We start from the raw sequence: 22613 nt of genomic DNA on the forward strand, positions 1-22613 counted from the left end.
AGAACGTAGGAATTAAGAATCGCAGCATAGTGTACGCTGAGAAGAAAATTTCCAAGTTGGGTCTAAAGCCTAGAAAATTCATCTAAAGGGGTCCGAAAGTAATCGTTTCAATGGGGCAATGGGGTCTTCGTCTAGACCCAAAGAAAAGATCATAAAGTTTGAAATTCCAAGTAGCTACAATTGTTAACGACCAACGACCAAGTCATCGTTTCCACACATTCCACCCTTTTTTTTCATCGCCGTGTAAATGGAAACGCATATGCATGTTCTCTTTATATTCTTGCTTCCATTTTTCCTTTCAACAAGTGTCACCACCACAGCACCTACGTAGAAGCTTAGTACGAAGCTTGCACTTTCGGGAACATATATAAGTATTATTATCACACTTTTCTTTATATTTTCAATTTTCACCGCATGAGAAACAGCTAGAAACAATGGAAGAGGTAATTAACTCAATTCGACGCGCTTCTGAATTGGTTCAAAAGCTTGAACAAGACCTACCCAACTTGGCGAACCAACCAGGGACGCTGTCCCTGTCCATTGATCAGATAACTGAGGCTTTCACAGCTGCCAAGGAAAAGCTGTTGCTGATTTCCCGACACACCCAAACCTCGGAATCTCCTCCAATGTTGCTTCATGAAACGACACCCCAGCAGCCTCAGATGGATGCTACTCTAATGCAGGAGTGGTTAAGGTCTAGTCATGCACTAACCATTGATCAGTTGTTTCAAATGCAACGTGCTGCTGCAATGGGAGGGAGAGAGGTCGAAGATTCAGAGAGAACCATTGGATCTGAAGGAGATCAAGCCCAAGGAATCCACGCATCTTCTTCACGACCACGAAGAAGGTATCTATCTATCTATATCTTTTTAACAGTAATCACTTTTAACAAACTTTAACAACACTAACTGAAATTTCTTAAAATACATTTCATTTTTTGACTGAAAGATGAGATATGAAATAAGCGTGTTCAATAGGAGGGGACTACAGAAAGGTATTTATGGAGAGGTGTTTAGGACCCTCCTCGTACGAATAACAGATCACTTACAGATAAAGTTACCGACAATAATTAAATCAAAAAGAAGACAAAAGTACAGTAGTGGAGGGTTTTAGGTTTTTCCAGCTATAGCGATAAGCTTTAGTTTATGAATCTTAATGGGGGTGGCTCAAAAAGTAGAAGGAAACTTTCCAAGCTCTTTCTTGGTAATTAGGCAACGACTCACACAGACATCATATCAGCTACATTGTTGGTTAATTAACAACAGTAAAAAAACATGTTTTACAAAGTAGTTTCTCGGACATTATATGATTATGTCTCTAATTATACACATTAACTAGAAGCAGGGAAGCAAATCAAGAGAAGAAGAAAATTCTGGTTCCTGCCCCACAGTTTGGGAACACAGAGATGCCACCGGAGGATGGTTTCACTTGGAGGAAATATGGGCAGAAAGAAATACTTGGATCCAAATACCCGAGGTATGGTTGGTAGTGGTATAGATATAATTGCTAAAATAATTACACGTCTTCATCAATGCAACTTATATCAAGGGTATCGGGTCTTTTAGCTTACCTGTTAATATATATGACTATTTCTTCTTTCCTAATATTTTTTGTACTCTGAACTATCATAATGGAACAAAATAAAACGAAAACAATGTACCTGCCAACTTTGAAATGGCCAAAGCCCCATAAATAACATCTTCTTCATTATAATCTTCTCAACTTATATACTATCTGTGCTAACTAGTAGTCATAAACAAATCCACTGCATATTGATTTTGACAGATGTGGTTCCCATGCAAAGCATTTTTTTCGTCTGCGCCGTAACTGCTAAACATTCTTAACTTTTTTTCATGCCACACCTCCCTTCATTCTGAGATTCTTTTTTTCTCCAGTTAGAAAAGTCACCACCAATATATATATATATATATATATATATATATATATATATATATATATATATATATATATATATATATTATATGTGTGTACATGAAGTGACGCGTCCACACTGTCCCGCACAATGAATAACTGGCGGTTGAGGGATTTCATGACATTTAATTCACGGCTTGTAGTGACCACTTCATAAGCAATTGATATATGAAGACAAAAATTTCTTTTTCTCTTCTACGCATCTGTGAACCACAAGAAAGAAAGTCACATTGAAAATGCTTTCATTGCTTGATGAACCATGGAATCTTGTTTGGTTGGTAGTATCTTATGATACCAAGAAAGAGTTAAATTAATAATTGCAGCGATTGCTATGTGCTGTTCTTTTTTCCTGATTGGAAACGGTTCTTTCTTTGATCCATGGCAGGAGTTACTACAGATGCACACATCAGAAGTTATATGAATGCCAAGCAAAGAAGATGGTGCAAAGACTTGATCACAATGCTGACATATTTGAGGTAACATACAGAGGGAAACACACATGCCACATGTCCTCCACAGCACCATCGTCGGTTCCTCCAGAACATATTTTGGTGGACATGACACCAAATAGTAACACCATTTCCTCTCAGTTGTCTCCGTCAGTGAATCTCAGCCTCCATCCCGCTAGTGCCGGCGCCGCCACTACTAGTGGCAGGGGCGGTGCCTCCGCCTCAAGATACGGTGGTGATTATCCCGTGGTGGATATGGCTGATGCTATGTTCAACTCTGGTAGCAGCAGCGGCAACAACAGCATGGAATTTCTCTTCTCTCCCACCGAAGATAAAACTGATGCAAATTGAAAACAGGAAGAGGTGAACATTACTTTGGCTTCTGAAAATAAGCCTAATGTTACATTATAGGAAGGAAGCAGATTTATATAATCTTACTTATTATTTTATAATTTGGCTAATCCAATTATATAATCAGTGAATAATGAATCAATTCTATAACTTCAGTGGTGAGGTATTCAACAAAAAAGATTTTGAATTTTTTCTTTTTCTTTAACTTTTCTCATATTTTTCTCAACTTTTTTCTCAGATTTTTTTTCTTCCGTCTAACTTATCTCATATTCTTTTTTCTTTTACATATCTATTTCATTTTGGCTTATGTATGTTTGTGCTCTTTCAAATATATATTTATTTCATTGTTTCACAAAAAATAAATCCATTCTTTATAAAAAAATAACTTTTTAATAACTCAATTTTGACAATTTTTTGTATAATTTAAGATAATATTTTGTAAGTGTTTTTACATTTTTAATTTTTATATTCTAAAATCACTTAAATGATAATATTTTATATTATAAGAGAAAGTTGTAAAAATTTAATTGTCAAAATATATATTTTTTTTATAATATAAAATTGTATTATTTTCATGCTCCGTTGATGATATGCTATTAAATCATAATGTAATAAACAAATGTTATGTATTACAGACATTACATTTTTGTCTACCACTCGTGACATAGAGACCATATTGTAAAGGGAGAACAAATTTATTTAAATTAACATTCTAATTAATTTAAAATATTATGTCGTTTATCGATAAAAGTTAAAATATGTTGTCAATGTAAATTAGTTGTAATTTTTTTCCATATCATCAACAATAGTTGAAAAATTAAGATGAAAACAAAGTTTTTTTCCAAGGTTTAAACGTATAAATGACCTCTATAATACTTTTGTTTATTGGTTTTCGTTTTCAGAATTTCTTTCGTTTTAATTTGTGTAATATAATATGTCATTTTTTTATCCACGTAACTACGCCTTTCATGAGGTGACATCATTTTGTTTTTATGACATGACACTTTATCAATCACATCATCGTTTAACAGCAAAATAATAATAATAATAATAATAATAATAATAATAATAATAATAATAATAATAGAAGGAGTAAAATTTATATTATATATAGAAATCAAAATATCAAAATCATAGAGATATATTCGGAACTAAAAAAACATTTATCACTTTTCCCTTCATCTATATTTCCTTTCACCATACAACTCAAAATTGTATGGATGGTTTAACCCTTTTTTTTCTTGAGCAGGATAATAAAATATGTAACACACTATAAATTCTTTCATATCTACCAAGTGTTTTTCTGCTAAACTTTTATAAATATTTACAAAAAAAAAAATTCTTTGAGTTTGACGAGAATTTTGAAGGTTTTACCAAAATATTTTGCGGAAAAGTCTCACCAATATTTTAGTGATAACATGAAGAAAATCAAAATCATTTAGTTGATTAGATACTTACAACTCTTTTCTTTTCCAACTTTTATGTGACAATTTTCCCTAAAAACAATTGTACTTTTGTATAACGGAACGGTGATGTTAGGAATACTGGACATAAGATGTTCGTTTTGATTTTGAATACCACAAATTTTATAAAAAAGAAAAATTGATAGATAAGAACATGAATGTTTATAAAAGAAAAAAATATATACATCAAGACAAAAATAAATACTCTTCTTTTTTTGTGTAGTTTAAGTTTGCTCCTTCGTTTCGCCGCCCATTATATATCTGCCATTGCAATCAATATGTCATTTCCCTGTCATCAATCAGCAGCCACGTAACCAATTTCATCACCACCCTATCAAAGGAAAGAGACTTGTTTTTCTCCTCTTTAAAGTGTTTCTAATTTTTTATATTTTCAATTATATTTAGATATTTACATTTTATGACTTTTACTTCTTCTTGCAGTATTATTAGTTTGCATTACTGAAACTTGACCGTGATGATAAAAAATTATATGTAGTTTAAATTTTCAGACAATTCAGTTTAAAAGACTTGGTTTGGATTTTTTTTTTTTTACTTAAAATCAAATCAAGTCGAATCGCATAATTTTTATGTTTAGTTATGATGTATTTGTGTAAAAAAAAAACAACCAAGAGTTTGACATGTTAGGTGTGCACTTATGAATGGTGGAAGTGGTATAACCATATTGTACTTTTGTTTTATTATAGTAATATTGATTGCACTTTAAAAAGACTATTTTTTCTTTTGTTTGAATTATGTGAGAATAATGATAAACATGTAGTGTATAAGATTATTGGACCTTAACTTATTCGTCAAACAAAACAAGTTAAACACAAACATACATCACTAACTACTTAGGAGAGGGCAGTGATATTTTGCTTCATATACTCGTAAGTAAGTACAATTTTTAAAATTTATCGATCAATTATTTAAGTATTTTACCAATATAATATACAATTTTTATAATATCATTGTATGATCAACGTTGTATACACTAAGTATGGAATGTATAAGTGATCCTGATTTTGTTAAAATTATTATCAAATATTTAAAACAAAATTATTTTGTTCTTCCTCGTTTTATTTATTCTCTCTTAATTGTGTCTCTCTAATTCATTATTTTTATTTTAAAATATTGTTAGATACAAGAAATCTACCACATATTTTACGCAAATAGTATATTAATAATGAAAGTCAACTCATTGTTAACACATTAAACTTACATAGTTTGACCCTTTATGTAATGTTTTGTGTTATTCATATGTAATTTATATATAATATTTTGAAAGGCAAACTAAACACAAGCACAAAAGCTTAAGTGGGTGTTTGTAAAAGTGTATTTAGTGGCATTAATGTACACATTTTTTGTTAACTTATATATGCTAATTAATTGTGTTAATTTTATTCATACTTAACTGAGATATAATAAACAAACAAATTAGATGTTATGCATGTAATTAACTATGCTACAATATCTCTTACATCAAATATAAAAGACAAATTAACACGTATCTAAGAAAATTTTTAATAAACAAAGCAAGCAAAAAGATATGAAAAGTTTAATATAATAAAATATCTATTTTTTTATGAAATTATTGGTCTATTCAATATAATATATATTTTTCAATATTTAAAGGATATTTATTTATTTATTGTCTAATGTCCATGAACGTCAATTTTGGGGTGGATCCTTGTTTTGGTGTTAGGGAAGGAGGTTTATGGGAGATGGAAGTAGAATGAAAAACAAAATGTTTAACACTACAAAATATCCATTTTTGTTTTTGCTATCTAATTACCTATGATGATGTAAAAATACGATACGTATTCAATACGTTTGATACGTTTATTTTCAAAATAATAGGATATTATACGTAATAGATACGCGATATATGAATATTGAAAAATGTACAATAATTCTTACAAATATAATAAATATATAATTGTTAATGTATGAATCGAAAATTCCTAATTAGAGACCAATTATTTTGATAGCCAAAACTTGGTAACTAATATTAGTGACCAATTTAAAAACCAATTTATAATTGAAATTATTTTAATTATCAATTTAAAGACTAATTATAATTTTTTGAAACTATTTTAGTTGTCAATTTGGTTATTAAATAATGACTAATTATTTTTTGTCACTAAAATTATTCACTATTTAAAGATTTTATTGTAGTGTATTACAACTTTATAAAGTAGATACTTTATTGATAAGTATGGTTAAAGTATCATAAAGTATCGGACACGGATGCGTGATCCAAGTTGAAGTATCGGTGCATCATACCTACGTCTCCTCTTGTTTGTTTGATTCTGTATATTCCACCCATTAATTACCTTCTCCATACTCCAATGTTCTTCCACTTCAATTATTGGAGACACTTTGTGCCCACTTGCTAAATCTTCCTATTGTGTTCAACGTCACAGTTACCGGACTAAGTTACAACATTTTTGCATTGCAAAATCCTCTGCTCAATTTCATGTCCTTCATAATGCATAACCATTTTCTACCCACTTGACTAGTCGGCTGGATGAAAAAAAAAAGAGAGAAGATATTTTAGAGTAATGGGATGACGTTTAAAAGGAAGAAGAGAGATCAAAATCTTAGTTTAATATTTTAAAAGTTTTGATTTTCAAGTGTTTCGTATAGTTAATTTTTAACTTTACAAGACTGAATTTAAATTCTCCATTGAATTTTGTGTTATCTACCAACACAAAAAAAATTAGCTAAAAATCCAAATTCTGTAAAACTTTTGTAGTGTTAAATGATTTGTCGTGTAAAGGTTTGTTTGGGAAAATCTTCATAAAGAAACACTTTGGAAGAAAATCTCTTGAAATAAATTAATTAATGTTTAAACTAAAAAATAGTTTTTTAAGACAAGTTAATGCAATAATAAAAATACCTGGTATCAACAAAATTAATCAAACTCCAAAAAAGAAGTAACCCGTATTTACTTGGCTTACTGGAACCGAAGTAACCCGTTACAATTTATATATGTTCATCACACTGAGTTCAAAGGCTCATGCATGCATGGCACTGCCTAAGAAGATAAAAAAAAAACTGCAGAAGAGTGCAGCATCCACAGTAGTTGATTGATTCCGTCCATTTTTAAAGCACATAGAAATGGACTTGTCTACCTTACACAAAAATAGAAAGAGAATTAAATAACTCCATTTAAAATGATTGGTATGATTCTTATTTGTTTCAAAATGATGTATTATTATATGCACCAATCATTTTAGATGGAGCTGTTCAATCTCATCTTTTAGTTTGGTAAGTTAGAGAAGCCTTTGACAAAGACATACATCACATTTGATGACATGTGAGAATGATCTAAGGTTATTCTCTCCATGGTACACGAAACTTGGAAGATGCAAAATCTAAAATATTCAATCTCATCAACGCATGGTTAAGATTCCACAAGGTAACTAAACCATCAAAATTCATGTCCAAACTCCGAGAGCAAGTTCATGAATGCATCTGATATTTTCAACGCAGGCTTGTCATTGGACAGTTCAAAATCCTTCAAATCAGACCACAGGTTGGCATCTGTAAGATCACTGGGATCAGTCTCATCATTGAGACATTCTTGTTTAACAATTGGGCTTTGTGACCTCATCGGAGGACATTCATGTTGCTGTTCTTCATTTGGAACATTCAAGTCTTCATGGGAATTCTCAAGAAATGAGTCCCAGGTTTCAGAACATGTCACCATTTGTGGAGCCTTGAGGCTGTCTTTGCATGTGTGAAACCCAATGTACGTAATATTGTACATATCAGGATTCTCTTCTAACCGTTGCACTTGTTTGGTTGCTTTGCAACCTTGTTCATACTTCCTGGTGCATCTGAAGTAACTCCTGATAATAATTTATCAATAAATGTGAGTTAATTAGAACACAAGTTTTGTGCAACAAAAATACAATTCAACTCATTCTACCCATGAAAGTTTAAACACTAGTAAGCTTGAGTGTCCTAAGTAGTAGTCTCAGTGTACACCAAAGTTTCCTCATTCGGGTTTTTCTGCATTAATTTCCTATAGTTGCGTGATTGAGTTCAGTTTCTACATTTTGCATGATCATTTAAACAACACAGAAAAGAATGTACTTCTAGCATTCCCAATTAAGGTGTTTTTTTAAGATAATATTTCTACATAGATCACTCTCTTGCTCAAACTAGAAGCTGAAAGGAACCAAAAATAGAAAAAGAAAATGAATAGTGCTGCAATTTTTGCTCGAATTGAACGAGTGAGTATCTTTGCCTGGTTCAGGAAGAAGGAAAAATCACTGTGCAAGAAAATGGAAAACAATGATTACCTGGGAAACTGAGAATTTAGAATATCCTTTTGTCCGTACTTTCTCCACGCACGATTATCATCAACAGTGTGGGAAACTATGGTCCATGTCTGTTCCGTCTTCCTGCGCACCAATTCAAGAAATACCGTGCATGTTATTTCGTGTAATAATACAACATATTGCTGTGAATAAGAATATCTAAAGAAAAATAGCCATATTCCTCATTGCTTTATTTTAAAAAAATATATATATTAGCCTTTTTTTTATGTAAATATGAAGTTAAGTATATAAGAAAAAGAAAACTTGATGTGAAATAATTTTATTGTTCCATACGATCATATCAAGGTAGGCAACTACCACTAAGCTAAAATAAAGGAACCCACTTGAAGCACACAGTAATCAAATCAAAGAACGAGAACTAAAATATTCCAAAAGTCCAATAGTTAACTTAACCTCAAAGCTTTAATTTTCTTTTTTTCTTTTTTCCATCAAGAAAGACTAGCTTTACTCATATGAAGAATGCGACTATAACAAGGACTCTGTCCGTACAGTTCCCAATTCACCAAATCCTCTCAGTACCACCTCCCCAATCACTGACAAAACAGCCTTTCTTGACTGAGAAATCCAAACAGTATAATTCATTATGGATAAGCTTTGTGTAAGGTTTTTAGTATTGTAAAAGATAAAGGAAAAAAAAAAAAAAAAGAACTTTTTGAGTAAACTAAAATTAGTTGATGAATAAATAAAAATCAGTGTGTTAACTATAAACAATTAAAAATCTGAGATAAAAATAGATCACAGAAGCGAAACGAGAAAGAGTGAAAGTAAGACCTTCGTTTGTAGGAACCTCTGCGATCCTTTGCGAGGGGCAACGATCTCTTTCTACTCTCAGTTGAATCCTCAGACCTGGGATCAATGCTTGCAACCTGCGACGCATCTTCCCCAGAAATCAGGAGATTCTGAGCAACCTCGTCTTCACCCCTTGCAGGCTGAGAAGAAGTCAACATAGAAAGAGTTTGAGCGAAAGATCTCTGCACATTGGTGACTAGTTCCTTAGCTGCAACAGACCCATCTGGGCCAACAGGGTTCTGAAGCAGAAACTTGAGCTGAGTGGCATGGTCGAGACCCAGAAGAAGCTCTGTGATGACCCTTTTGTTCATGGGTGAGGAAGGTGTGATTGGTATTGGGTGTGTTGTTGGTGGGTAAGGATGTGTATTGTTATATATTTGAGAGGAAATTTAGGATTAGGGAAGAGTGGGTTTGGAGAGAAGGAAGAAAAGGGTGGGGTCTTGCGAGGAAAGAGAGATAGCAGTGAAAGGAAAATGTTGAGAAGGGAGGGGGTGATGTTGAAGGATCATGGAAGAGAAAAATTTTCCACAGATAATAACTTGCTTTGCTTACAAAGCTAAACATGACGTTGTTCTTCTGATGCAAGCCTGACGCTGCATAATTTTCTTTTTTTTTTTTTCTTTTCCTTCAAAATTAAAACTTCCACCACTTGGACCTGACAACTGTTCTTATTTTTCTTAATTCAAAAAAAGAAAAAGGTCACTGTTTGTAGTACACAACCACGCTGCTCCTTTTAATGCTTATTAAATTATTCACTATCTGTTGTTTTATCAGTTTACCTTTGTAAAAATAACAGTAACTTTTACTTATGTATAATTATCTCCGTGAGAAAGAAATAATAAATAATAATATTATTAATAGAAATATTATTATTATATTTATAAAAATAATTAACGGTGGGTTGAGAAACTGCTATATAGTTCTTAAATTTTATAACTTTTGTTTTTATTGAGATGAAATCATATTGCAAGAAGTACCCGCACTAAGGTCCCTTTCTATTATGAGAACATCAAAAATATTAGTAATGAATATTTATCGTTAAAGGAATCGAAATAATATATTTAAAATTTATAAAATTATATTTTATATAAATATCATTTTAAATAAATATTTTTAATTTTTATTTATTTATTAAATATTTTTATATTTGATTATATCTTTTATATAATATTTTTAAAAAGTTAATATCAAATTTGTCGTTTATTATTTTTTAACCTTAAAAAACGATTCTTTTTAATTGAATAATTACATTATTACTATTATGTTTCAAATTATGTAAAAGGTAAAATTTTTTTATTTATGTGAGTAGTTTTCATTTTCTTTCTTTAAAAAAATAAATTATTAGTTTATTCTTCATTGTAAGGCCCATTATTTCTCTGTCCTTTTATTTTAAGGGTTACCCAATTTATTGGGCCTAAGAGCTGGTTTAAAAAGGGGAATTCAGACTTAATCTGTTCTAATCCTAACCATTCTGCTCATTTTCGAAAAACAGACCCTCTTCCCCTTAGAGTTGTTGTCGTCTATCCCTCTGTTAGGTTTCGAAGGTTAATCATATTACAGTTCAGTTCCATCTCGTTTATGCTCATGTAAGTGCTCTTCAACTTATAGATTTTCCCTCTCTAGTTTAGTTTCGTAGTCGTTGTTAGGGTTCCGTAATAAACCCACTTTTGCTCACTGTTTTCCAGCTCTGAATATGTTCCTAGAGCTACCCATGCTCCACAGTTTGGGTGTCGAGGTTTTCGTATAGCATTGTCCAGGTAAGGGAAACTAGACCCTACTGTGTTTTCCGTGAACTCTGCTTATTTTACGAGTATTTGATGATTGAATGGACTGTGTGGAAATATGAGCGATTGAAACGCTTGTTTGAACTGTTTGAGTGTGTGTGGGTGGTTGTTACTCGAGAGAACAGTGGTAAGCACTAGTTTTCTCGCCCAAGCGAGCCTGCCTCGCCTAGGCGAGATTAACAGAGGCTCGTCCAGGTTATTCCACGCGAATAGTCACTCAGGCGACCAGCTCTGCTTTTGAGCGAGCGTCTCGCTCAGGCGAGTAGAGTCTCGCCCAAGCGAGAATGTGCAAAAGCCACTATACCTGTATGTCGAGCTCTCGCCTAGGCGAAGGGATCTCGCCTGAGCGTGACCCTTCAGCCTGAGCGAAGAGCTGGGCGAGAGTGCGTTCTAGTTTGGTGTTTTTCCCTGTTCTTGGATGTTTGGCATGTAATTGATTGGATTATTGTATAATGGCATGAGGGGGATGAATATGCATGAGTGGGAGGGTGTATGGGTTGTGAATGACGAACTTGGATAATTCTTGGCATGTAATGAACATGAGATGGTTGGTTATGAAAGTGGCATGATAATGAGATGAGTTAAAATTCTATATTCATGGATGGAGTATGAGGAGTTGGTATGGGTTTGACCTGGAATATAAGAGAGGTTGATTATAAAGGTTGACATGAGATGTATATGCGTGATAAATATATTACTTGGTTGTTTGAATATGTTTGGTATGTGGTCAGTACGTAATTCCTTGGAATCTCTATGTGAGATTTCAGGGTCGTGCTTCAGTGGTTGGGACGTAATTCCATGACCCCTGTTAGTGGAAATTCATGGTGGTGCCCCATCTATATAATTTGGTAAGGATTCAAGGTAAGGTTGCATCCTGACACTCTAAGGAGTCAGTTAGTCTCATTTAGAGCGGACTGACTCTTGTGGTGAGAGTAGCAGGAGGCCTGAAACTCATTAAAGGCTAACCTTGTGTGGGGGGATTGAAACATCATAATACTTAGCTCGGGGGTGAGCAGGGTAATCCACCACAAGTGTAAGCATCTGCTGAATCCGACTAGATTATATGTATCCGGATGAGTCGAGTCAGAGTCTTAGTGTATTGATTGGAAAGTCATCACATGCTTGGATGATGTATGTATATTTGACTGTGAAGGTATGTCTGATTGCATGATAAAACTACTTTTGGCTCTAGCTTACTTTTGTTTGTTTGTTGTATGTTCTGTATGTGTGGTTCTCTCTTTTTGCGATGATCATCAATTTATTGATGTGAGCAGATGTGAGAAACACCCGTGGCCAACAGGAAGGTAATGGTTCTGCTGCGTAGCCCATCTGGGCCGGATTCTACTGCTTTGGGCTCTTATAATAGGGTTATGGCCCATGTATTTACTTCACTTTTCAATTAAATTTTGGTGTACTGTTAAACTTTGTATTTTGGTTAGTTTTGGCATCGTGGTGTGCATTGAGTATTAGGGGTTGTGCTTATGCTCCAAGACCGCGCTACTATATTATCCTGTATGACATTTTCTTTAATTTGGATTATTGATTAAATGGGACGTTACATTCATTAATTTATTTTTTTAGTTTAAAATTGAAAATTAATTTATCATAGAAAATTTCAAAACTTACTAAAAAAAACTATATAAAAATTAAGTTATAATTAAAAATTTGTAATGAAAAACCATATAATATATTTTTTTTCTTCTAATTTAATAAAAAATAATATACAAAGACTCATGAGATAAAAAAATGTTAATTATTAAATAAATATTTCATTGTAATTTGACCAAAAATATTTACTTTTTTAAAAAATAAAAAAAATGAGAACAAACATAGTGAATTTGTGATTAACTTTTTCTTTTCTCCAAAAATAAAAAGAAACAAAATAAGTGGAGTGAAAAATAAATATAATATATTATAAAATTTAAAAGATAATACCAAAAAAAATTAAAAAAGAATGTCTTAATATATAATTTTATTCTTTATTATATTTCATTTTAAATTTTATTATTTATTAACATTAAATATTGTATTTCATAAAAAAAAATACCAAACTTAATTTTCATTAGTTGTTTTTAATATATGTTACATATAATTTAAAATTTTTAGAAAACTTTGAAAATTATATACATTGAAAATTCAATATATAATTTTCCAAATTTACAAGTTATTTGTTCCTAAAATTTTGTGTGGGGAAAAACAAATTGTTAGCAACATTATTTTTCTAATTTTATAGATTCATATAATTATTTATAATAAATAACTTTCTTAAAAAATAATATTTTTATAAAATCACGTGAATATAAATTTGAAAAATATATTTAATTTAATATTTGTAAATTAATTAAGAATAAAAAATATAAAAAAGATAAGTTAAATATATTGTAATTATGGTATTATAAAAATTATCTTAATTCAATACTATAATTATGGTTATTTTTCGTAAAACTAATTTGATAGGTGTATATTTATCTGGTAAAATAATTTATGAAAAAAATATTGTTTTAGTAAGTTAGAAAAATAAAATAATAATATGATTGTAGGTAAAAATATTTTATTGTAGTTGAAAATATTTGAAAAAAAAATTAGTGTAAAGCTAAAAATTAGGAAATATTAAACCTTTATGTTTATTAATAAAAAATATTTAAAAAGTATAGAATTTTTTAAAAAAGGTTTTATTTAAAAAATATATATAAATTTCGAATATATCAAAATATACAAATTTTTAATAAAATTTTATATAAAATTTAAAATACAAAAGGTATAAATGTCAAAAGTTCAAATTTAAATTCAAAATTAAATTAGATTAGGCAATTATTTGTTGAAGTTATTAGTTGTTTAAATTAAATTTCGTAATTAGAACAAATAAATTACTCAGTGGTTTATTTTTTCAAAATAAAACACTAACTTGTTTTTAAATTAAAATTTTATTACTAAGTAATTTATATTTTCTAATTACTAATTTTAGTTTAACTAACTAATAACTTCAACAATAATTTTTTAATTTCAATTTCAATTTAAATTTGAATTTTTGAATTTTATACCTTTTGTATTTTAGTTTTTTTTTATAAAAACTATTAAGAATTTTCATATTTTTCTATATTTTAAATTTATATATTTTTTCTAAATAAAACAATTCTTAAAAAACTTATACAATATTTTCTTTAAATAATTTTTTTTATAAATAAACCTAAATATTTTACATTCATATTAATAATTCTTAACTTTACATGAAATTATTTTTTAAATATTTTCACCTACAATATTATTATTTTATTTTATTTTTCTAACTTATTACGTTCAAAAAATTCTACGTATATTATTTTAACAAAATATACATTTGTCAACATTTATTTTTAAAAAAACAACCATAATTACAATATTTTATTATGATATTTTTTTATTATCCTAATTGTAATATATTTAAATTATCTTATTTATTATATTCACTTTTTTAATTTTTTATTCTTAATTAATTTGTAAATATTAAATTAAATATATTTTTAAATTTATATTCACATAATTTATGAAAAAATATAAATTTTTTGTAATGTAATTTATTATAAATAAATTTACAAATATATAAAACTAGAAAAAAAAATGTTGCTAAGAATTTGTTCCTCATAAACCAAAATTTCAGCTTTGTAAAATTAGATAAAGCACGATGAAAATTTAGTCTTTCACAAAAAAGAAAGTGTAGTACAATAAAAAGGTCTGGTTTGGGAAAAATTTTGTGATAGTCTGTCTACTCATGCCAATAAAATTCAAAAGTGATTTATAATAGGAAATTATGAATGGATACCGCAAGTCTTATGGGAAGGAACAAGAACAATAATCAGAAATTAAGTTGAGAAAATATTACAAAAATACTTTTAAGTAATGACTAATTTTAGTGATAACAAGTATGTTTAATGACCAATTTAGATATCACTTTCTTAATTATAGACAAATTTAAAAACTAATTTCTTTCGTAGTCAAAACTTTCCTGAGTAATATTAGTGACCAATTCATAATAAAAACAATCATAGTGACCAATTTAGAGATCAATTATAATTTTTTTTAAACCTTTTTATTACCAATAATTTTTAGTTTAAAAAATTGTACCTAACTTGATCAATGTAGTGACTAATTATTTTTTGTCATTAGTGACAAAAAATATGTTTAAAGACTAATTTAGATATCAATTTTTGTAACATTCGCTTAAATCGGCACTCGTTTAAGTCCACATTCCGCCTAAATTCATATTTGAAACGATAAAATTCTCGAATTAATAATTTTGTGGCTTTATTTTCAAAAATAAATCTCAAAAAGTCATTTGACTTAATATTTTCACACACACACATATACATATATGTGTGCGTGTTTATTCATATTATGTATAATATGAATAAAATAAAATAACAAGTTCTTCCTTTTGTAACATATCTTTCATATCTATCATATATTTTATATCTCTCATATTTTTTAATTTTTTTTAACACTCATAATATTTCATACTGTAATATGACTCTTAAAATTTCATAAATTCGCATCCCAATTAAGTCTGCATCAAACTCTCAAGATCAAAATATGGACTTTAATGAATGTTTACTATAATTAGAAACCAATTCCTTTGGTGATCAAAATCTTTGTAATTAATCTTAATGATCAATTTAGAAACCAATTTTTTTGGTGGTAAAATCTTGGTAGTTAATCTTAATGATCAATTTAGAAACCAATTCATAATAGAAACTATTTTAGTTACCAATAATGTATAGTTTATGAATTGGTATCTAACTTGGTCACTATAGTGACTAATTATTTTTTATCATTAAAATTAATCATGATTCATGGATTTTCACTAGTGAAAAGTATTCTAATTTTATTAAAAAATAAAATTAATTTGTTTATAATTTTAAAATTTTAAATATTTTAAATAATATTTTGTTAATATATTTAAAATATATTCTTTTAAATTTTCTCCGTATTCAAAGCAATAAACCATTAGATTAGATGCGATTTTATTTTCTTTTCTCCTCAAAATTAGGCCAATTTTTTTTAAAGGGAGACCTATTTCTTTTCTACTAAACAGTTATAACTTTATAAGAAATTAATATATTTTGATAAATATTCTTCCTGGCAAACATATCTAAGCATATTGAAAACCCCTCACCAAAAAAAGTTCCTTCTAACTTTTACACTCTTTATTGTGTATACAATAGTCACGCTAAGTTAAAATATATACCTCAGTTTGACAGCAACATATGAATATGCTATTTTTAAATTTATTGTTAGTGCAGTGTTCTTAATAAATTAAATTCTATTAAAAAGGATTATTAATAATAGCTAACCCAACAAAACATGGTTAATAAATGAAAGATGAAATAGAATGCATTTTTGAATATTGGTTGCATGCTTTATAATTTAATAAAGATAAATATATATAATTTTTTATTAAATAATTGTAATTAATTTTATATTTTGTTATCATTAGTTATGCTATCTATAAGAAATGTTTACTAATTTTATTAATAATTAATTTTTTTAGGATATCTTGGCTTATAATTCTTCTATAGACTTTTATTTCACACCTTTCAGTTTATAATATTCAAACTATATTTAAAAAAAGAAATCAATTCTAATCTACTCAAATTGTCTATATGTTAGTGTAATTTTTAAGGTAATACAATGAGTTAGGACATTGAGCTAGTTGGCTCAACCTAACAATCCATTTACCTCATCAATTCAATAGATTAGTTGATTAATCTTTTTTTTTTCAAAAGAATAAAAAAAATTGAATGTTTAAATCTAAGATTTTTATTATATAAGTTTTTTTTTTCGCCTTAAATCATCAAATATATGTTCGTTATTGTAAACCTCAAATCATGTTATAGTGATGGGGAAATTTAGACTAAATAATTAATATATCGTAGTGTTACTTAATTAATTTTGTTAATTTAAATTATTTTTATTAAAATAATTAACTTTTCTTTTTTTTTCTTGACAATCTGGTTCAACAATCAATCCCTTAAAAGAGGAAATCAAAATAAGTCAGATTGACAAGTGTTGTCAATCCTATGGACAAAGATCTCTTTGTAATTGAATGACGCATCGATTATTTTTCAAAAACAATACCTTTAGTTATAGTTTACATGTTCTTACAAAAAGATTAATGAATAATTGACATAAAATTTGTGTCTCCTAATTCGATTTGAGAACATAAGTATTGATGGATGTCAAGTTTCACTAGACTATTTTAGCTTTAAATAATGGTAATTTTTTACAATACAAATTACATTACAAATTATTATTTTTTAACTAATTTCCTTAAATGGTATAAATTATAATATTATTGTTCAAATATAAAAGAAAGACTTAGTAAGAATTAAGATGTATTGAATTTATTCAATAATAAGTTATTAAGTGAAATTTAATTTGTATTTGAAACTTATTAAAATAAAGTTTTAAAGCGTTTTATCCAGCGAATTAAATTTAATATTATATTACAATATCATGTAATCAACTCATAGATCACACAATATATTTTTCTAAATATTCATTCAATCTTAAATGGATAGTAAGACTGGCAAAACGGATCAGTCCGGTTTATTTTAGCCCGACCCGACGTTGGTCCGCCAAAAATGGATAGGGTCAAGTTGGCCTGCCAACTATAAACAAATTGAAATTTAGAACCAGACCTACAGGAACACGAATTGATAGATTGGCGGGTTAGCGGGCCGGCCCGCTAGCTTTGATTTTTTTTTTTTTATCGTTTTATTTCATGGTCCAATTGTGAGGCCCAATTTCTCTCGCTTTCTCCCCATTTCATTTTTCATTTCTCTCTCTCGACACTCACTTCACTCATCTTATCTCTTCTCCAAAATCAACTATCATTTCTTCACACCATCATCCTCTCCCAAACCTTTATCTTTTCCATCTTCAATCCAAAAATCCCTTAGGGTTTCTTCTTCTTCATCCACTTAAGGGATTCTCCCCTATTCTTCAAGGTTTCTTCTTCTTACATATCAAAACATGAACCATAGTCTCACTTCAGCCACCTATTGCCACTACTTTTGGGATTTGTCACCACCGGTTGGGATCGCCACCATGCCACTATGTTGTTTCCGCACTACGTCATCACTGTCGCTGAAGATTTCGTAGGCGGTGTCCTTCCCACATTAGTGTTTTGATTTTGAAACAAGAATATTAATACTGAGTAGCTTTGTGAAAGAGAGGGTTCAATCTTCCACAATGAAGACGACGAAGGTGGCAAGGTCGTGAACTCCACCTATGCTTACTAGAAAGAGAGGGTTCAGTCTTCCACTGATTCTTAACTTCCTCAGCCCATACTCTATTTTCTCTTTGGCTTTTAATGTATTTTTGTTGTTCTCCCTTTTCTCTTATTTATGTCCTAATTCGTGATATGTTAATTGATTATTTGTAATTGAGTGCTTAATTGATTGTTGCTAATTGATTGTTGATTGTTGCTAATTGATTGTTGTGAATTGATTGAAAATTTAAGTTATTTTTAGTGATTAATTTCAATTCAATTTGAACTGCATTAGACCTTCATGCTCAATTTTTTTTTAACAAAACACTTAGGTTGCGGGCTGGCTCGACTTAACCTGCGGGTTGGCTTGTCAGGTTAATAGGATGAGCGGGCCGAGCTGGATTAGGTTTACAGGTTGAAAAATTTGTCCCGACCTTATTTTTTTAGGCAGGCTGGCGGGTTGGCCCATCGAATCTAACCCATTTTGCCATCCTTAATTGATATAATGATATCAAAAGTAAAATAGAATAACTTATCCTACTATCACAAAAACAACTTGACGAAATTTGAATATATTGTTAAGTTGAAAAATTCAAATTTAAATAACTTAGAAAAAAAATGATATTGGAACATATATATTATAAATTTTCAATGTTTAGAATTCAAATTAAAAATACCAATGTTTATAAATATAAAGAAATTATACTCCAGTCATTTACAACATCTAAATTTTAGAAATGTTAAATAACTTAGAACAATATTCCTCTTTTATTTGCTAATCAATATATAGAATTTTTATTGTATCGTAACACACCCGATGAACGTATCAACAATCTTACAAGTTTGGCATCTACAACTTTAAAATTTTGTTCCTTGCTATAATTCGATTTTTTCACACTTCCTCCTCTTGTTATAGTGAACGATGCTCCATTTTCAAAGATGTCCCTTACCGAATGAAAATCCCATCTATCTTTATTTGTATCATTTTTCTTTCTCCAAGTCACCTGCACGTAATAAACAATTAGCATAACGCTACTAAAATCTTTAATATATATATATATATATATATATATATATATATATATAAACTCAAGTGATTGATTATCGATTGAATATGAAATAGTTAGAATGAAAAATCTAAAATGTATTACCTCCTTATTTCCTATTGTTGGTGCTACAAAGAGATTAGCTTCACTTTTGAGACTAGGTTCCATGCTTCCACCAATAGCATATTGAAGCCATCCTTGATAAAGATTGTTGGCAACATGTGCATATCCATGACGAATCCTAGAAGGTTATTTTGTTTGTTAATAAGAGAAAATAGTATTGCATACTTTTACTTTGTGTATTTTTAGTACTTAGTTTAGCAATTATTTACCTTGGCATACGTTGATTACAATTAGGTCCAAAATGGTTGTACACTACTGTAACCTTCATATTCTTGTCTCTCACATATCCATCATCATGTCCAAGAAGCATAACTTTATCTTGGTTTTTGAACCAATTATTGGATATAGTCACATCAGTAGAACCTCGTGTTACATCTAGCAAACCATCTTGACAATCATACAATGTATTATGGTCAATCCAGATCTTTGAAGCAGTAACCAATCTTATTGCATCTCCGTCTACATGGCCTAAAGGGATTACCTTTCCTTTAGGTCCCATTACAATCCCAGGGGCTTGGGGTTTGCAATGATGAACTCGAATGTTATGAATGATTATGTTGGTGGCCTATAGTAAAAAAAGTAAGGTTTCATAAAACTTGGTAGCTCATGAAAATAATTTTGTAATTCTTAATTATCATGTAGGAAAATTAATTATTAGTAAGTAAATATTACCTTAAAGATCATTAGACATGCATTATTAGCAATGTCGACATTAACACCTCGACCATCAATAGTGGTAAAACTACTAATGAGAAGAGGTTTCTCTAATGTGATAATCATGTCTTTTTGAAATGTGATCCACACTTTACCTTGAATAATAGAAGTTCCATATCTCAAGGTGTTGGGTTTGGGGTTTATAGGATCATCACTAGAGTCCGTAACTTTATAATAAATAAGGTCATTACCGATGTTATTTATCATCTTGCCAGCATAGCCTACAGAACATGTGGCCAATTGAGATCGATGTCTCATCCATTCAGGGTTTGGTCTCCAACATCGATCAATAACATTTATTTTCAAACCGTTTATCTTTGATTGTTTTGCAAAACTAAGGTGTGAAATAAAAAAGAAAACCATAAGAGCAAAAAATAAGTGTGGGGGGTTGGAAAAGGCCATAATGAAGAATATTTGTTCTCAACGAATGGAAAGTGAAGAGAAAATCAATGGATGAAAAAGAGAATGGTAACTTTCTAATACTTTTATATGAAGGTGTGGTATAAGGAAAGAATTATATATAGGCAGCAATTTTATAAGAGTTAGTTTAAGTTGTTTTTCAAACTATGGCCAAAAGAGTGTTGCTTGCAAAACAAATGCTATGAATAGAAATAAATGATCAAGATGTTTAAGTAGTTTTAAATCTTAATCTATTACCTAAATTTGTTCGAGAAGAAAAATTGAAATATTAACACACTATAACAATATTGCTCTTAATAAATGAAATTTAATTTAAATTTAATAAATAGTAACCTAAATTTAACCTAACATAACATGGATTGTGTGTACAATTTTAATATCATAAAAAAGAGTTCTATTTATCCACCTAAATAAAAAGATAATGCATAGATAATTTAAGTAATATTGTGAATACCCTTAAAATTAAATATTTTTGTAAATATTGTTTAAATACCCATGAAATTTAAATAATATATTGACAACTTAGTTTTGAGAATTGGCTACATTTACTGTTAATATAAATTAAATTATTTAAAAAACTTAATCCATGAATTATTAATTTCATGTGACAACTTTTAGTTTTGAGAAAACTGACAAAATTTCCAATCATACGTGTGATTACTTATTTTTATATTATTGGTTGTTTCATGATTAAGCTTTTTATGAGTTTTAGCTCCTTCGTTTAAGACAAAACACCTTCATCCAACCAATTCAAATAGAAAAAGAAATTGAAATACATTGGAGAGTGATATGATTCTCCGCCTTAGAGTTTCTTGATTTTCTTGCTTGAAGTCTTCTAACATTACCCGAACACCATTTAATGTGCCACCGAGGAAGACTTTGCATAAACACTTCAGCAAGCTTTATATATCCGTCTTAGTTCACTTTTTTTATGCATAAAAGAGGATATTATGGATATAAAGATTGTAAATATTGTTAAAGAAGAGTAACATATAAGTCTTGACATTTGTGAAACCACATATGCATAGTAGGATTACACTTTAAAAAAGTGAAAAAACTTGTCTTTTTCAGGATATTCTCTAAACAATTAGGCAGTTATTAGTGTTAGAAATTTAAGTGTGGGGTCATGAGTTTTTTATTGTGTATAGATGAATAAGATGAGCAATATATATAGAAAAAAAACTCACAAACTAATTATCTTAATATTTTGTATTAGATGTCTGATTAGGTCTTTTATATATGGGTGACTAATGGTTCGAGATTCGTAATGATCTCAAACTCCAAAGTTTCATACCAATTATTCACTCTAAGAATCCAACAATTAGAAACATTTTGATCAATGGAAATTGATATAAATAGGTAAGGACATTTTGAGTTTACCTTTTCATTAGTGGAAGACTCAAAATAAGTTCTTATAATGTAACTTCTTGGGATCTTTAGTTCATAGTCTTTTTCTTATTTATTTTGGACACCATATTTTCTACCAAACACTCAATATCATTTGTATTGTAGGTTTGTTGCAAGAATATTGGTATCCTTGTTTTAAATTTTTCATTACCGATGACGTTAGTGTTCCTTTATCTCTTAATGATTACATTGTCAAGTGCTCAAGTAGGTTATATGTTGGGGGTTTTGTAGATCTCGCTATAGATCACTCCCTTGAATATTATTGATGGATTGTTAAAGAAAGGGTTAAGAATGAGTTGCAATGAAAATTTTATTCTCTTAAATGACAAGTCAAGTGGATGATAAAATTAGCAAGATGGTAAACTTGAATTTCAAAATGTAAGTCATAAACCGCAACAAAAAAATAAAATTTTAGAATTATAAGAAAATACAATAAATTTATTCACTATAAGACATTAGGAAATAAATGTTCCAACAAGTGCATTATAACCTAGATAATAAGCTAAGTTATAAGTGTGTGACTCCTAATGATAGTATAAA

At 29.4% G+C, this 22613-nt stretch overlaps 3 protein-coding genes across 4 annotated transcripts; 1 reads left to right on the plus strand and 2 right to left on the minus strand.

The window, feature by feature from the left end:
• Nucleotides 1-323: 323 nt before the first annotated feature.
• On the plus strand, nucleotides 324-2930 carry WRKY55 (WRKY DNA-binding protein 55). Of its 2 annotated transcripts, none has more exons than XM_028046967.2 (3): nucleotides 324-847; nucleotides 1339-1476; nucleotides 2318-2930. In XM_028046967.2, the coding sequence occupies exons 1-3, from the start codon at nucleotides 435-437 to the stop codon at nucleotides 2730-2732; spliced, it is 966 nt and encodes a 321-aa protein (XP_027902768.2). In that variant the 5' UTR covers nucleotides 324-434; the 3' UTR covers nucleotides 2733-2930. The 2 variants fall into 2 exon arrangements, with proteins under 2 accessions (XP_027902768.2, XP_027902769.2); XM_028046968.2 differs by having other exon boundaries at nucleotides 1342-1476; nucleotides 2318-2929.
• A 4179-nt stretch (nucleotides 2931-7109) lies between these two features.
• On the minus strand, nucleotides 7110-9838 carry LOC114164744 (putative WRKY transcription factor 70). The gene is made up of 3 exons (XM_028049499.2): nucleotides 9316-9838; nucleotides 8506-8607; nucleotides 7110-8049 (listed from the first exon to the last, which is right to left on the minus strand). Exons 1-3 carry the CDS (start codon nucleotides 9642-9644, stop codon nucleotides 7629-7631), a joined length of 852 nt encoding a protein of 283 aa, XP_027905300.2. The 5' UTR covers nucleotides 9645-9838; the 3' UTR covers nucleotides 7110-7628.
• Nucleotides 9839-19142: 9304 nt separating this feature from the next.
• Nucleotides 19143-20917, minus strand: LOC114163638 (putative pectate lyase 16). Its single transcript, XM_028047938.2, has 5 exons — nucleotides 20904-20917; nucleotides 20205-20580; nucleotides 19742-20097; nucleotides 19515-19650; nucleotides 19143-19367 (listed from the first exon to the last, which is right to left on the minus strand). Exons 2-5 carry the CDS (start codon nucleotides 20502-20504, stop codon nucleotides 19143-19145), a joined length of 1017 nt encoding a protein of 338 aa, XP_027903739.2. The 5' UTR covers nucleotides 20505-20580; nucleotides 20904-20917.
• Nucleotides 20918-22613: the final 1696 nt, after the last annotated feature.

This window comes from Vigna unguiculata, chromosome 9, assembly GCF_037176805.1.
Source record: "Vigna unguiculata cultivar grain cowpea cultivar isolate G323 ecotype 2 chromosome 9, ASM3717680v1, whole genome shotgun sequence".
Taxonomy (NCBI): Eukaryota; Viridiplantae; Streptophyta; class Magnoliopsida; order Fabales; family Fabaceae; genus Vigna; species Vigna unguiculata.

Excerpts from the sequence above, each read along its gene's own strand:
- WRKY55 (XM_028046967.2), top strand. The coding sequence starts at position 435 with ATGGAAGAGGTAATTAACTCAATTCGACGCGCTTCTGAATTGGTTCAA. Across the intron at positions 848-1,338 it reads TCTTCACGACCACGAAGAAG|AAGCAGGGAAGCAAATCAAG; the intron begins GTATCTATCTAT and ends CACATTAACTAG. Across the intron at positions 1,477-2,317 it reads CTTGGATCCAAATACCCGAG|GAGTTACTACAGATGCACAC; the intron begins GTATGGTTGGTA and ends GATCCATGGCAG.
- LOC114164744 (XM_028049499.2), bottom strand. The coding sequence starts at position 9,644 with ATGAACAAAAGGGTCATCACAGAGCTTCTTCTGGGTCTCGACCATGCC. Across the intron at positions 8,608-9,315 it reads AGAGGTTCCTACAAACGAAG|GAAGACGGAACAGACATGGA; the intron begins GTCTTACTTTCA and ends ATTGGTGCGCAG. Across the intron at positions 8,050-8,505 it reads CTAAATTCTCAGTTTCCCAG|GAGTTACTTCAGATGCACCA; the intron begins GTAATCATTGTT and ends AATTATTATCAG.
- LOC114163638 (XM_028047938.2), bottom strand. The coding sequence starts at position 20,504 with ATGAGACATCGATCTCAATTGGCCACATGTTCTGTAGGCTATGCTGGC. Across the intron at positions 20,098-20,204 it reads CATGTCTAATGATCTTTAAG|GCCACCAACATAATCATTCA; the intron begins GTAATATTTACT and ends TTTTTACTATAG. Across the intron at positions 19,651-19,741 it reads TGTAATCAACGTATGCCAAG|GATTCGTCATGGATATGCAC; the intron begins GTAAATAATTGC and ends ATAACCTTCTAG.